This window comes from Microtus ochrogaster, unplaced genomic scaffold (assembly GCF_000317375.1).
Source record: "Microtus ochrogaster isolate Prairie Vole_2 unplaced genomic scaffold, MicOch1.0 UNK3, whole genome shotgun sequence".
Lineage (NCBI taxonomy): Eukaryota > Metazoa > Chordata > Mammalia > Rodentia > Cricetidae > Microtus > Microtus ochrogaster.
In genome coordinates, this window is record NW_004949101.1 from 4,591,074 (window position 1) to 4,604,927 (window position 13,854).

General features: G+C 47.3%; 1 protein-coding gene across 1 annotated transcript; it reads right to left on the minus strand.

The window, feature by feature from the left end:
• Nucleotides 1–292: 292 nt before the first annotated feature.
• Banf2 (barrier to autointegration factor 2) lies at nucleotides 293–10,357 on the minus strand. The gene is made up of 2 exons (XM_013353174.2): nucleotides 10,232–10,357; nucleotides 293–491 (listed from the first exon to the last, which is right to left on the minus strand). Exons 1-2 carry the CDS (start codon nucleotides 10,355–10,357, stop codon nucleotides 345–347), a joined length of 273 nt encoding a protein of 90 aa, XP_013208628.1. The 3' UTR covers nucleotides 293–344.
• Between the last annotated feature and the right edge of the window lie 3,497 nt (nucleotides 10,358–13,854).

Here is a 13,854-nt window from a genome sequence, read left to right on the forward strand (position 1 = left end):
GCTGTGACCTTGAAAATTCTGTCACTAACAAAAATTGACAAATGCTGAAATATACAAGCGATTATGCTTATGGGAAGATTGTAAATGTTATAAAGCCTAAGGGTGGAAAGCAATAGGAGGAGACAGCTGTGTCAACTTCTGGGGTCAATCAACACTTCTCCCAAGGGGTATCCATCAAACACACACATACACACACACACACACACACACACACACACACACACACACTCATACACTCATACACAAATGATAAGGAAATTAGAAACACAAGCGACAATTTGGATCCTGGGTGTAGGTGGTGACTGTGTCGTTTATTTGGGGTAGAGCGGTCAGGCCCCGGGTGTTTACAGGAAGTAGGAACACCACTTCTTCAGGCAGGTGGAGCTTTGGCGGGCTTCATGCTCCGTGGCCCCACAGCAACAAATGAGCCACTTCTGGAACTCTGCCTCGTTCTTGTGCATGAGAAGGAACTGTCCCAGCAGGATATAGGCCTGGGAAGAAGAACGTGTGGGAGAAAGATGGGGTTATCAGAATCCCACTCGGAAGTGCCTGCCCTCCTGCCACCATCGGTACTCAGTTGACAACCAAAGGTTGGGGTGTGGGTCAGATGCAAGGGGTTGGTTGTCAGGTCAACTCGTGACAAACCCTGGGGAAAGGTGAGGTCAAGTTAATTACATGTGTCTCTCAGACCTGGGCTAAAGTCTGTCGTCCTGCAGTGACCACTAGGCCTTGTCCTCAAACTTGAAAAAATTCTCTGGGATCTCGTAAAAGAGAAGGTTCTGACTCAGTATCTAAAACTAGGGCAGGGTTCGAGACTCCCCATTTAATAGGCTCCCAGATGAGGTTGGGTCAAAGACTGTTTTGGGGGGATAATGGGTAGGTGACTAACATATCTCTGAGCTACTTTTAGGCCTGTCATTTAATCTTTCCTTTGGTGGTGGTGGTGGCGTGTGTATATGTGTGCACTGGGGACTAAACCCAGTGTCTTGTGTGTGCTAGGCAAGTACTTTACCAATGAGCTACATCTGTTGTTCAAGTAGTTCCTTCTTCAAAACACACAAAAGCCAAGCTAGAGTGTGACTCCCTAGCCCACTGCTTTCTCAACAGCTGGAATATAGGGCACCTCAACCTCAACACTACTGGTATGCTGGATGGTTCTGCGTCATGGGAACTGTCCTGTGCACTGCAGGACATTTAACAGCCTCCATGCTATCCCCAGGATAACAGTAGCCCCTTCCCCAGTTTCCAAGACAGAGCAATCATAAGGATTTCCAGATATTGCTGAGAAATCTTCCTCACTCTAGAACTGCAGATGAGGCTGGCAGGTGAAGGACCAGGTAGCATCCAGTTGGCTTTGCGAACTACCTGTGTGATCTTAGTAACTTAGTGGAAAGGAGATTTACAGGGCCAGAGGCACAGGGCTGCCCTGGCCTGCCCACTAGGGTGTCAAATGGGAAGGCAGGGGAAGACACAAATGCGGAGGAGAGCCATCCCAGTGGGAATAGCACCTACGATGTAAATCATGCTTAACCTTGAACCCCCTTCCCAAGCCTCAAACTGGAGCTGTATCACTGGCCTCTTTCTCTCTTTGAATGAGCTTTTCCGCCTCACAGACTGAGCTACAAGCTCCCAATTTCCCTGTCTTTCCAGCCTGTGGACAGCCAAGGTGGAGGCTCTAATTGTGTGAAAATAGATAATAAACAAATCTCCTCTAATAATTATATATAGTCTCCCGGTCCTGTTTCTCTGGAAACTCCTGATAATATAATTCCCGAGAATGTCTGTGGATTAAAAAAAAAAACACACACACATGAGCAAAGTATAATGGCACAGATGTACAGAAATGTCACCACAGAAGCCCTTACTTTGTATGCTAACTCTAAAACTTAATTTAGAAAAAATTACAGACTGGGGAAATGGCTCAGTGAGTAAGAACGTTTTCTCTGCAAGCACGAGGACCTGAGTTCAAGTCCTGAGTACCCCCATAAAAAGCTGGCTGTGGTCGTGCATATACCTCTAACCCTAGCACTGTGTGGTCAGAGATTGCTGGGGCCTGCTGGCCAACTGCCTAGCTACAGAGTCAGTGAAAACCCTGTCTCAGGAAAGTTAGAGAATGGTGGAGCAGAGCAGCTGACCTCCTACTCCACACCCATGTGTATGTAACACACATCACACACACACACACACACACACACACACACACCCAGAAAGGAAAGATGTCAAGACACATATAAGGCATATACATTAAGTCCACCCTGCTTCCTGGTTCTGTAGCAATTTCACCGTCAGGAATTTTCTGCCTACTTTCCGCTGACATCTTCACATCTTCCTGTTATTAGCAAGGAACAGGGGAATAGAGCCATGACTGGAGATAACCACTGTACGGCAGAGGCTAGATTTCAGGTCACAGTATGTATCCATCACTGGGGCCTGGCTCAAGGGCTCTCTAGTCTAGAGTGAAGGAGAGTTAGCTTCCATCCACACCTCCAAGTTCTGGGCCCTTCCCAGAAAAACCTACTGTTGGCTGTGTGTTGACTTTTCATTACATAAAACAAAGCATATTTCATAATAATCAAAGGGAACGTGTGTGTGCTGTGTGTGTGTGTGTGTGTGTGTGTGTGTGTGTGTATGAAATCAAATAAAAGCTGAAGCCTAGTCACAAGGTGCTTGAGCATTATAGTGTGTAGGCTTTACTTTATTGTTTGTAGTGAGCTGGATTAAACCCAGGGCTTTGCACACACTAGACGAACAATCTACCACTGAGCTCCCCCGCCCAGGGTTTAATTTTAGATACTGGCCAGTAGTTGGAAAGAGAAAGGAGCTCTGGACTTGGAGTGATTTTTAAGGCACAGCTTTATTTTAAAAATAGAAAACCAAAGCCCAGCGTCTTAGCATGATCTCCTTTTTTATCAGTATCCTCCCGTGTTCACTGGTGGATTTTGCTGAGGTGGGTTTAAGTCAGTATTTTGAAGCACTGGCATTCACTAAGCGTTCACTGAGGCCCGTGCTGCATTTGTTGGTGTGCCTAGGTGAGTCTTACAGGGTGCACTTAGGGCTCACACGGGGAGAAACATCCGTGAGATTTGTCACGACATGCTGTAGGGCTTAGGGGCTCAGCTCCCTCGAAAGCACAAGGCCCTTGATTTGGTCCTCAGCGCCAGGAGGAAGAATGACAAACAGCTAGAGATACTTCTGAGCCCTTTGGCAAACCACCCTCTTAAACCAACCCATTTGATCCTCATGGGTGCCCTGCCCACCTATTCTTTAGATGATGTCCCAAATAAGGAACTCCTGAGAAGTTGAGACTCCCTCCTCTGCCCACCCTGCTCTTTCATATCCCAGACATCTGTAGTCTAGTCTGGAGGCAAAGACATCCCCTGCCTGTTTCTGAGGCTGGCTGTGGCCTCAGCTGGTGTGGTAATCAGAGCCTTTGCAGCCTGCAGGGCTCAGCAGCCAGGAAGCCCAGGAATGCGTGGCAGGCAGGGCCCAGGCAAGCTTTCCAGGAATGGGGTAGGCAGAAGGGTCTCTGAGCCAAGTTGCAATCCGAGCCTCCCTCCTTCTGGGCTTTCCCTGGAGTCCCACGCTGGCATCTTCCAGAGAGCACAGAGATGGACTGCCTTACTTTATCCTGGAGAATTTATTATTGCTCCTGAGTGAAGGGGGAGCCCATGGCTCTTGTTGTGGCCCCTGTCCAATGCCTTCTTGGTTTCCCTGCTACCTCCAGAAAATGAACCCCTAACCAGAAACCCTGAGGTAAGGAGGGTGGGACAGAAACACAGACACCCCAGGCAGGGTTTTCTACCTCTATCACCCTGGCCAGGGGCCATGCCACAGCCTGGGAGTAACAGATGGTAACTCAAAGGCAGACTTGCTCTCAGCTCCAAGTCCACACAGGGAAACTCTGCCAGGGTCTTTCCCCACACTGTGTGACCTGGTCTCTTATGACTGGTACCTAGTTAAACTGCAGCTATTTGGATCTGCACAGAGGCTGATCCATGGAGTTGCCTGGGATCCTGCCCAAAGAACATCCGTAGACCCCTTTTAAGGCTATGCTGTCTTAATACATTTATACTTGATCTTAGCCCAGACTGGGAAGTGCTAAGCCTTAATACATGTAAACAAAAGGTCTCATCTTGTCATTCTGTGCTGGGCCCTGCACACTAGGTAGGTGGCCCTAGTCAGTACTCATTGAAATGTTGAACCTTCATCATGGTACCTGGCCTTGTCAGACTGAGATGAGCTACCATGTGTTCTCTTATGATCAGGCTCCTAGCAAATTCCCTTGCCCTCGACCAACAGTTCCCGAGCCCCAGTACACAGTGTGCCTCCCATTGTTGCAAGGCACTGTTGTGACTGTATGACCTTTCTGGTTTCCTTTCAACAAGTATGCATGCTTGGGTCTTCAGTAGACAAATCTAGGAGCGACCTTGCAAACCTGCTGTTTCTTGGTCACTCCAGGCTTAAAGTACTGAGCCTTTGGTGTGAGTGCTCAATCCATAGCAGGTTCTGGCCCTACTATCTCTTCTCTATGCTCCCAAGACATGCTCATATTGTTGTTGTTGTTGTTTTTTTTTTTTTTTTGATTTTCGAGACAGGGTTTCTCAGTAGCTTTTGGTTCCTGTCCTGGAACTAGCTCTTGTATACCAGGCTGGCCTCGAACTCACAGAGATCCGCCTGTCTCTGCCTCCCGAGTGCTGACATGCTCATATTGTTACATTATTTATTTATTTTAAAAATTCAGCTTTCAATGGATCCCTTGTATTTTATCTCACCATGCTATGGCAGAGTAATGTCCAAACTTAAATGACTGGTCCCTTGCAAGGTTCATATGGTCAGATGGTAGGGCCCAGTGTCAGCAGAGGACAGGAGAAATTGGGTTTCTCAGCAGAAACCTGGGGACATGAAGAAGGCAGCAACTGGTAGTCCTGGGGTCTCCTGGTCCTGAGTTCAGCCTTCTGGCCTCTCTTCATACTACAACAAAGTGACTTTGGGATGAGATTGGCCATTTGAAGGACCCTAGGTTGGAAGAGGGTGGGTTCATACATGCTCATGCTCACAGTCTATGTGTGGGAGACAGTGGGTCAGGAGACATAGCTCCATCCTGGCTGTGACAGGTCCGACACCATGTGTGTGATGGATTTTCCACTCACAGTGTCCCTTTCTACCTAGCAGCTCTCTTGCCACATTTAAATTTGACCAGTATTGTTTAGAAGAAATAGTAAAGGAGCCAGCCACATAAGTAATTTTAATCTTCTAGAGGCCATAGAAGGACTAAGGGAGAAGAAAAAAAAAGATGAAATGCATTCTGATAATATACTTGGTTTTCTTCCATATTTTCAAAAATATTATTTCAGTATGTAATCAATAAAAAATGTTATGAGACTTTTCACATTCCTTCTTAGGGGAAGACTTTAGCATCAAAGAGCATGTTTGATGTTTTTAACTCATCTCCATGCAGACAAGGTCTTAGCAGACAGAGGATCAGTAGCTACCATTTTGCATTTAGGTCCTCAGGCCAAAGCTGCTTTCTCCAGTGAACAGCAGGTGCTGAGAAAACAGAATGACTTGCCACATTTTTTTTTTTTTTTTTTTTTTTGGTGTCTGAGTCCCTTGAAAAGGTTCAGGTGAGTCAATAGTTAATGCTTTCTTTATAAAGAAAAAACTTGTGTGAGAGAGAAAGGAGGAAGAAAGAGGGGGGAGAGAGAAAGAGCAAGAGAGAGCAAGCTGGTGTAGAGGGCGTGCGTATGGGCACCTATGTACTATAGCACACATGTGTGGAGGTCAAAGGACAACCTCAGGTGTCAATCATTGCCCTCCAGTTTGAGACAGAGTCTTGTTTGCCACTGTGTAAGACAGGTGACTCCTGTTTCTGCCCCCCAACTTGCTGTCTGTATGTATTATAGACATACGCCAATATACTAGGCTTTGTATGAGTTCAGGGGATCATACACAGGCATGGCAAATAATTTACCTTTTCAGCCCTTTCCCCAGCTAGCCCATGTTTTCTTTCTGAAGTCAGGCTTCACTGTGTTGCACAGGCTGGTCTTGAATTTACATGCTGAAATAACTCTCTTGTCTCCTTCTCCCAGCTCACTGAGACTACAAGCACACAGTCCTCCACCCTATGAATTAAGAGTTTTAAAAATCATGGTTTAACCATGAGGGGTAGACCAGTAGTCCGTCTCCTGTAGTCAAGGCTCTGGGGGATAGAGGAGACACACATCCCCCTTCTTCATGGCTAGCCATCTGCTAAAGAGATGGAAGCTCAGCACTGGGGCAGGGGAGAAGGCACTAGGACTGGTAAGAGTTAGGGAAGATATCTGTTCAATTCAGGCCACACCCCCAGAGAGATCGATTTGTGAGGGCATCCTCGTTGTCTTATTAATGACTTCTTGCTCTCTGCATTCAGCAGCCTGGTAGCTTTGGAGAGAGCTGGTGGCCAAGTAAAGAGCCGAGGCAAGCAGGTATGAGCTGAGAGAGTCAGCTGGGGAAATGCCGTGAATGTTTTGCGAACAAGTGTGGCCCCTGAGGCAACGTTTGTTTAGGGCAAAGATGAGAACTTAGCCTAGGGAGAGAAGAGGAAGAAAATGATGGCCGTACAACAACAGAGGCTGGTAAAGACAGAGTCAGGAGCAGGTGACGGCAACATACTCAAGTCAAAAGACAGATCTGTGGAATCAGAAGGAGACATCACGACTTCCTGCCACCATGCAGTCAACAGAACCAAAGCTCAGAGGATAAGGTTGCCATCTGAGGCTGGGCTGTTCAACATGGCAGCCAGGGGTCACATGTGGGACTGTGAGGTACATCCTGGAGCTCAAAGATCTTTGTACAAAAACAGAGAACATATATAGCTCATCATTGCTTTTAAGAGCAAGGACATGTGAAGTAGTGTTTTGGGTGTGTTGAGTTAAACAAATAGTATTTGTATGCATTTCATTGTTTCTTGTTTTGGGGGCAGTATAGGTGCTAGAAAACTTAAAAAAAAAAAAAAGACAGAGGATGGGATGAGGCCCTGAAAGACCTCCCTGTATACAGGTCCCCTGTGGGCAGAAAATGAATACCCCCATGGGCTGCATTTTTATCAACTAGCCCTGAGATCCCTGCCTTATGGAATCTGCTTATCTGGATGCTGCCATCCTGACTGTGCCCACAGACCCATCAGTATCCTGATGCATTTGTTCGTCTTGTAGGTGACACACCTGTGCATCCTCCTGGGTACTCTGATGGGCCCAGTCAGGGTTTGATGGGTCTCAGGAGCTGATGTGGAATATAACTACCAAATCTTCTTAATCTAAGCCCTTCCTGCTGAGTATAAGTGCGTGAATCTTCTTGTATTGTTTTTGACAGTACAATGAGTAGGGCCATTCTCCTTCCCACTGGGGACCTCAGAGAACCAACTGCCAAAGCCTCTGCTCTGCATTGTTATTTTGCCTGATTTTATCACTTTATTTGTGTTGTGTTATATTTAAATGTGGTGTCGGATAAGGAACCCAGGTCCTCTCAGGTGCTGGGCAAGCACTACGGCCAAGCCACATCTGTCAGGCCTCCATTTGCACTGACCTTTCAAGGTAAAGAAACTCAAAACAAAGGCCAACAATTACCAGCGCCTCTCAGTGTCAGGAGTCAGTAGCTCTGGGAATGTCCAGGGCCTTGACTGGAATGCTGGACACTATGCTGGTCAGCTGGTCATGAGCATTGAGACATCTCTTGTCTGTGGACCAAGATGTCCATAAGTACTCCCTGTAGTCCTGTGTGTGCAGACCAGAGTCAAACTGAAAAAATGTCCATTTATTCCCTCATTCCAACAGCCCACATCTGTCTCTGTACTTCTAATCCTTACTTTGAATAGAGTTGAGGTGGAGAGGGCCAAACTACAGGGCCACAAAACAAAGCAGAAGTTGGCAGGGAAGAGGATGCTGAGTTTCAAGGCACAGGAAATGGCTGGGGAGTTGAAGCCGCTCTTTGCTGAGGCTACCTGGTCATGCCTTTTTAATGCACAGAACTGCTGTGTGTAGCGGCACATGTCTGAAATGTACAGGAGAATGAGGTAGAAGTCTGAAGCCAGCCTAGGCTACACAGTGACTTTCAGGCCAGCCTGAATCCCACAGCAAGACCCGCAAGACCCTATCTCAAAAGAACGAAACAAACCAAAGTCATAGAACTATGTGACAAAAAGATAAAATTGCTGTACACAATTATACCTCAATAAGAGTATTTTTAAAATAGTGAACATAGCCAAGTGGTGGTGGCGCACGCCTTTAATCCCAGCACTTGGGAGGCAGAGGCAGGCGGATCTCTGTGAGTTTGAGGCCAGCCTGGTCTACAAGAGCTAGTTCCAGGACAGGCTCCAAGGCTACAGAGAAACCCTGTCTTGAAAAACAAAACAAAACAAAAAATAGTGAGCATAAAGGAACAATAAAGAGAAATTCACAATTATAGAAACGTAGATAACAGAACAATGGGCATCTTTGGGGATGGGGTTCACTCTGGCTGGGAGGTCTTGGAGGCCGGCTGGGAGTTGGCAAGTGTTCAGAGTCCCTGGACCTAGGTGGTGGGCACACAAGCATATCTGTCTATGTGCAAATGTACTGGGCACACTTCATACTGTGTGTACTACACACGGTAGAGGAATGTGTTGCTTAAGCGTCACTGTCCGAAATCCCTTATAAGACACTCCTCCGAGCTTGTCTGCGAAGCTGTTTTAGGAGACAATTAACTGAATGCCGGGCAACCCACCCTGAATGTGAATTGCGTCATCCTATGGATGGAGGCCCAGGCAGAGTGAAAGAGGGCAAAGGGGAAAGCCAGATGAGCTTTGCCATTCTCCTTCCCCTGCTTCCTGGCGATGTCAAGGACCGCGCCTTCCCCATCATCATAATGACTGTATGGCTTTCAACTGTGAGCCCAAATAAACCTTCCTTTGTGTTAGGTATTTGGCCACAACCAGGAGAAAAATAAGTAATGCAAAAAAAAAAAAAAAAAAATTGAAAAGAACGATCATTTCTTTAAAGGAAAAGATATTTAATTAAAAAGTTCTCCCCCTAGTCAGACTTGCCTCCTTTGCTTAGCTGCTTGAGAATGGTCCTCCCCCTCTATCAGGGAAGCAAGCATCAGGTCCCCTCAGCCATGTGGCTCTACTCTGATAGTACCATAAAGTGGATCTCCACTTAGCTAAGTAAGGGGGGTGAGTTCACAACATGTAATAACAGACACAGTGTAGCATGTTAGTCAGAAGCCATGGGCCCAGGTGCTAGGATTTGGGCACAAAACAAATAAAATGCCAGCCACATATACACAGACAGCAGTTCCTGGACTCTAATGCTTTTGTTATATTAGTAACTTGGTCATTATGTTAATGGCATTGCCCTTGGAAGGGAGCATCATGGGATCCTGATTAGTTCTTAAGAAAGCAATTTGTATAAAAAGGGCATGAATAGGGCCTTGGGGATATAGCTTGCAGTGGAGGACATGCTTAGCAAATGTCCTTCAAGGGTCCTTTTACACCCTCTGGCTTCCTAGTTCACCCTGTGATCTCCTCACACCAGCTCCTGCCATCCTGTCAGGCTGTAATGTGGCTGGGAGGGTCCTCACCAGAGGCCAAACACATAAGGTCACCCCATAGTGGATTTTTAATCTATAAAACTTTTAGCTAAGCAGAAATCCTTCCTTTATAAAGTTCACAGAGTCAAGTATTTTGTTACAGAAATGGAAAGTAAGTAATCCATCCCAATCCCATTGGCCATCACTGAAGCCATTCTTGGGCTCGGAATGAGTCTTAGAATAACTCTTATCTCCTTATCCAGGTGGAGCACCCAGGCTACTGGCTCTCAACATACCACTGGCATGCTGGTGCCCTTATAAAGGCAAGCAAAAAGCCACGGGCCCTTTTCTGGAGGTGGAGAGCACACTCACCATTGGTCCTGACAGTTCTGTCCCGGACTTCAGTAGCAGGCCTGTCTCTATCAAGTCCTGAGTGTTTGAATACTGAGCTGATCCCATCAGCCTTTGACTCTTTGCACAGAGACAATTCTATTTGCCATCACCCACAAGCCTGGGAGGCTCCTCAGCACATGAGGTCAGTGGCAGTGAAGCCCTTGGCACCCTGCCAAGTGGCAGCTTTTTTTTTTTTTCTCTGATGGCTTCTCACTGGGACATGTGGCAGGAGCTGCCATCTGGCTAGGGAAAGACAACTCTAAGAAGAAGAGTTAGAGAAGGAAAAACAACGCACCTTGTCGAAACCTTTGGTGACCAAATTGATGGCAAGCTCATAGCTGATTCCATCCACCCAGGCCACATCCTTCTCCCCAAAGGGTTCAGAGAGGAAGGTTTTCAGCCTGGGAGACATGTGCTCCATCTCCTGCAACAGACAGGTGAAGGAGAAAGTGTTAGGTGATGTCTGATTGCTCATCCCTCAGTGGACACTGGGGAGGTCTCTCCGTCCAAGGGATGGAGGGCTACAGATGGCAGACTGGAATCTGTCATTCGGCATCTACTGGGGGCTTTCAAACGCCAGGTGTGCTGTCCTGTGCTGGAGGTCTTAACCCTTCCATTCCTACCTGGATAGAGGAGAAGTAGTGTGCTGATGGCTGTGGATGAGTTAGATTGGTCCAGCCCCATGGCAACGGAAGATGAGCCAAGGGCTAAGTATGCCAACGTTTTCATTCAGCACACTTAAAGAAACGATTGTCACACTGGTCAGGTGACTCTGGGTAAAGGCACTGGCCACCAGCCTTACAACCTGAGCTTAATCCTCTAAACCCGGATGTGGTGGCTCAGTTTTAAGTGTCAACTTGGCCACAATTTGGAGTCTCCCGTGAAGAGAGCCTGAATGAGGCATTGGCTAGATCAGGTTAGCCTATGGGCGTGTGTGTCTAAAGGGTTTGCACTGCTGATCAATGTAGGAGGACCTGGCCCACTGTGGGCAGCACTGTTTCCTAGGCAACGGTTGCTGGACTATATAAAGGAGGAAGCTAGCCAAGCGGGCAGGGAGCCTGAGTGCATTCTTTCTTCTCTGCACTGCTCTTGACTGTGGACCAAGCGTGCCCGGCTGCTTGAGTTCCTACCTGGACGGCCCCTCAAGGACGGGAAGCTGGAACTGTAAGCTGGGACCAACCCTTCCCCCTCGTGCTACTGCCTGTCCTCGTATCTGTCACGGCAACAGAAATGAAGCTGCCTTCTGACCTCCACTGCATACTGTGACATGGACCCACCGCCACCAGAATGATAAATAGAAAGTTTTCAAAGAAAATGCTACCAAGAAACACATTTTAAAAAAGAAAGAAAGAAAAAAAAAAAGAACTGCTTTCTTTGCCCAGCTAATCTCTCCTTTCTCTTAGCCACCTGATAATTTTTGGTCATACTTATGTAAGTCTAGGGTGAGGTTGAATGTGGTAAATCGAGGCAATGCCCCCACTTCTTTATCAAGACTGCTGGCAGCAGCCCATATTCTGAGTCTCTCCTGTGAGATGTCCACACCGGGGCTGGGAGTGGTACTCAGAAGTAAGACACTTGTCTGATGGTCAAAAGGCCCTGGATAGATCTCCAGAAGCTAAAACAAACAAATGAAACCTCCCAACAGCAAACAAATAGACAAACAAAAATCTCCTCACGCTCTGGACTCTGTCATAGTTTGAAATGTCCCCCCACCAGCTCATATTTTGAATCCTTGGGCCTCAACTTGGGGTACCTATTTTGAGGGTCATGGAGCCTTTAGGAGGAAGGGCTTTGGCTGCAGAAACTAGGTCTCAAAGGTTGGGGCCTTTGCAGGTCCTACCCACCACGGTTCTAACCTGTATTCTCTGCTTTCCAGTCAGCTACAGCGTGAGGAATCCCAGCCACCTGCTCCCCCCACCAGGAGCTATTCCCATCGTACCTTTTCTGCCTTGGTAAACTGGAAAGTTTCAGAAACTGTCTGTCAGATAGTTTGTCATACTCATTCAAAGGAAAAAAGATATACGACCCTGGCTTCCTTCTCACCCAGCTTTATTCAGCCCAAGCCCCTAGCCAACTAAACGGGGTCACTAATATTCAGGTCAGCCCCCGCCCCGTCATTGTCTTACATGCCAATCTTCTCTGGAAACACCCCACAGACACCAGTTCTGGACACCTTTTAATTCAGTCAAATTAGCACAAACTGTCGAGCACCTTGCCTAGCATTCCCAAGGCCCTGGGTCAAATCCTCATAACTGGAGAATTTGGGGAATATTCATGGCCTCATAGCGTTAGCTCTATGAGCAGAAGGTCTTTGTCCCAGCATAACCACTTTCCTTGCTGCACTGGTCTGAACCTCTCTTCTCAACTGATCCCACCTTTGAGGCTTGTTCATGGCAGCATCCTTTTCTTGATGTCAATCTCTGTTTCGGTTTGTTGTGATTTGAGGGACAAAAAAAAAAAATCCAGTTTAAAATGGCTCACACAAGATTTAATTAGTACACGATATCAAAAAGTCCATAAGTGGTCAGTTATGTTTGGGTCAACACAGTGCTCTTGACTTAGTCTCCATTTGTTCATCAGCTCAATGTTTAGCTTAATTAAACTCTTCTCAGAAACAAGCTGGTTGTACAAGGGCCCACCTTGACTTTTGCAAATGGCGCTCCCTCCTCCCTCCAAGGCCTTAATGAACGCTGTCTCTACTCCACCCTAATGCCATCCATAAGGCCCTACAACAGCTGTTCTGGCCTAAAATGCATGCATTTCCTCTAGGATTGCAAAGCTCATGAACTGCTTGGGTGGGGGTGCCTGGTAAACTGGGATGTTTACCATGTTGCTAGGAGTAATTACTCAGCATGAGAACAGGGCAAGAGATAATCTCCTGCATAAACCCTCAGTAGCTCATGAGGACTCAGGAGCTGTTGTTACCTCCTCATGGCCTTCTCTCCCCACCACAGCCTGGTGCTTAGGGTACCATGGCTGGCACATGGTAGACACTTGACTACAGAAATGTGTCATCAGATGCAGTCTGTCCATCCCCATCTCCCCCCTCCTGACCTTTCTGAGAAGCAGGTCTCTCGAAAGACTTCTTGTCCTCCGGTTCATTTTGGAACACCTTGAGCTGAAACTAAACTCTTTGAGAAGGGATGGATCCAGAGGCTCTGATTTTTAGAGGGCTCTGTGAGTCAGGAGACCCTAGAAAGGAGAGAAGACGGGAGAGGCTGTGGAGGGTCCCCTGACACGGCAACTCAGATTGTTAGATGCGTGAACTCTGACAGCCATATGGAGGGGTTCAAGCCTTCTTTTTATCTCTGTGTTGTATCCTAATACAAAAGATCAGCAGATGTACTCCCCAGGACCCTTGGATCTACAAGGTAACGGTTGGAATTTGTGGTCTGCTGGGGCCCAGGCCAGGTTCAGGGTTTCTGACTGAGGAATAGCGGGGAAGTCCCGTGAGCCATGCTAACTTTGCTGAGGGAAAATTCCATCTACTATCCACCTTAGCCATCTGTGTTAAGATAAACCTCACCCACTGAACCTAAGAACAAATGGAAACTACCACAATGTTATCAGGCTGCCAACCCCATCAAAGACCCGAACAATTGCTGTTTGTTTTTCCCACAGCTGAGCCCACTCAGCTCCTTGAAATACCTCCAAACACCTCCAAGGGTGGAGGAGTGGCTCTCCTCTCAGGGCCCACAGCAGTCAAAGGTCCCTGCCTTCTTTAAGGTGACTACAGTGGACCTCACTCGGGGTCAATGGGCTTCACTGTCTTGGTTGTCAAAACGGGGGGCCAGTGGGTAGGGGGTGCTACCAGCATCCAATGGACAAGTCCACAGACACTAGAAACCTTGCTCAGGACAGTCCCCACAGTCTAGAATTATCTGGGAGAGTGGTAGAAACACAGGTGGATGAACTGAT

Excerpts from the sequence above, each read along its gene's own strand:
- Banf2 (XM_013353174.2), bottom strand. The coding sequence starts at position 10,357 with ATGGAGCACATGTCTCCCAGGCTGAAAACCTTCCTCTCTGAACCCTTT. Across the intron at positions 492-10,231 it reads TCACCAAAGGTTTCGACAAG|GCCTATATCCTGCTGGGACA; the intron begins GTGCGTTGTTTT and ends TCTTCTTCCCAG.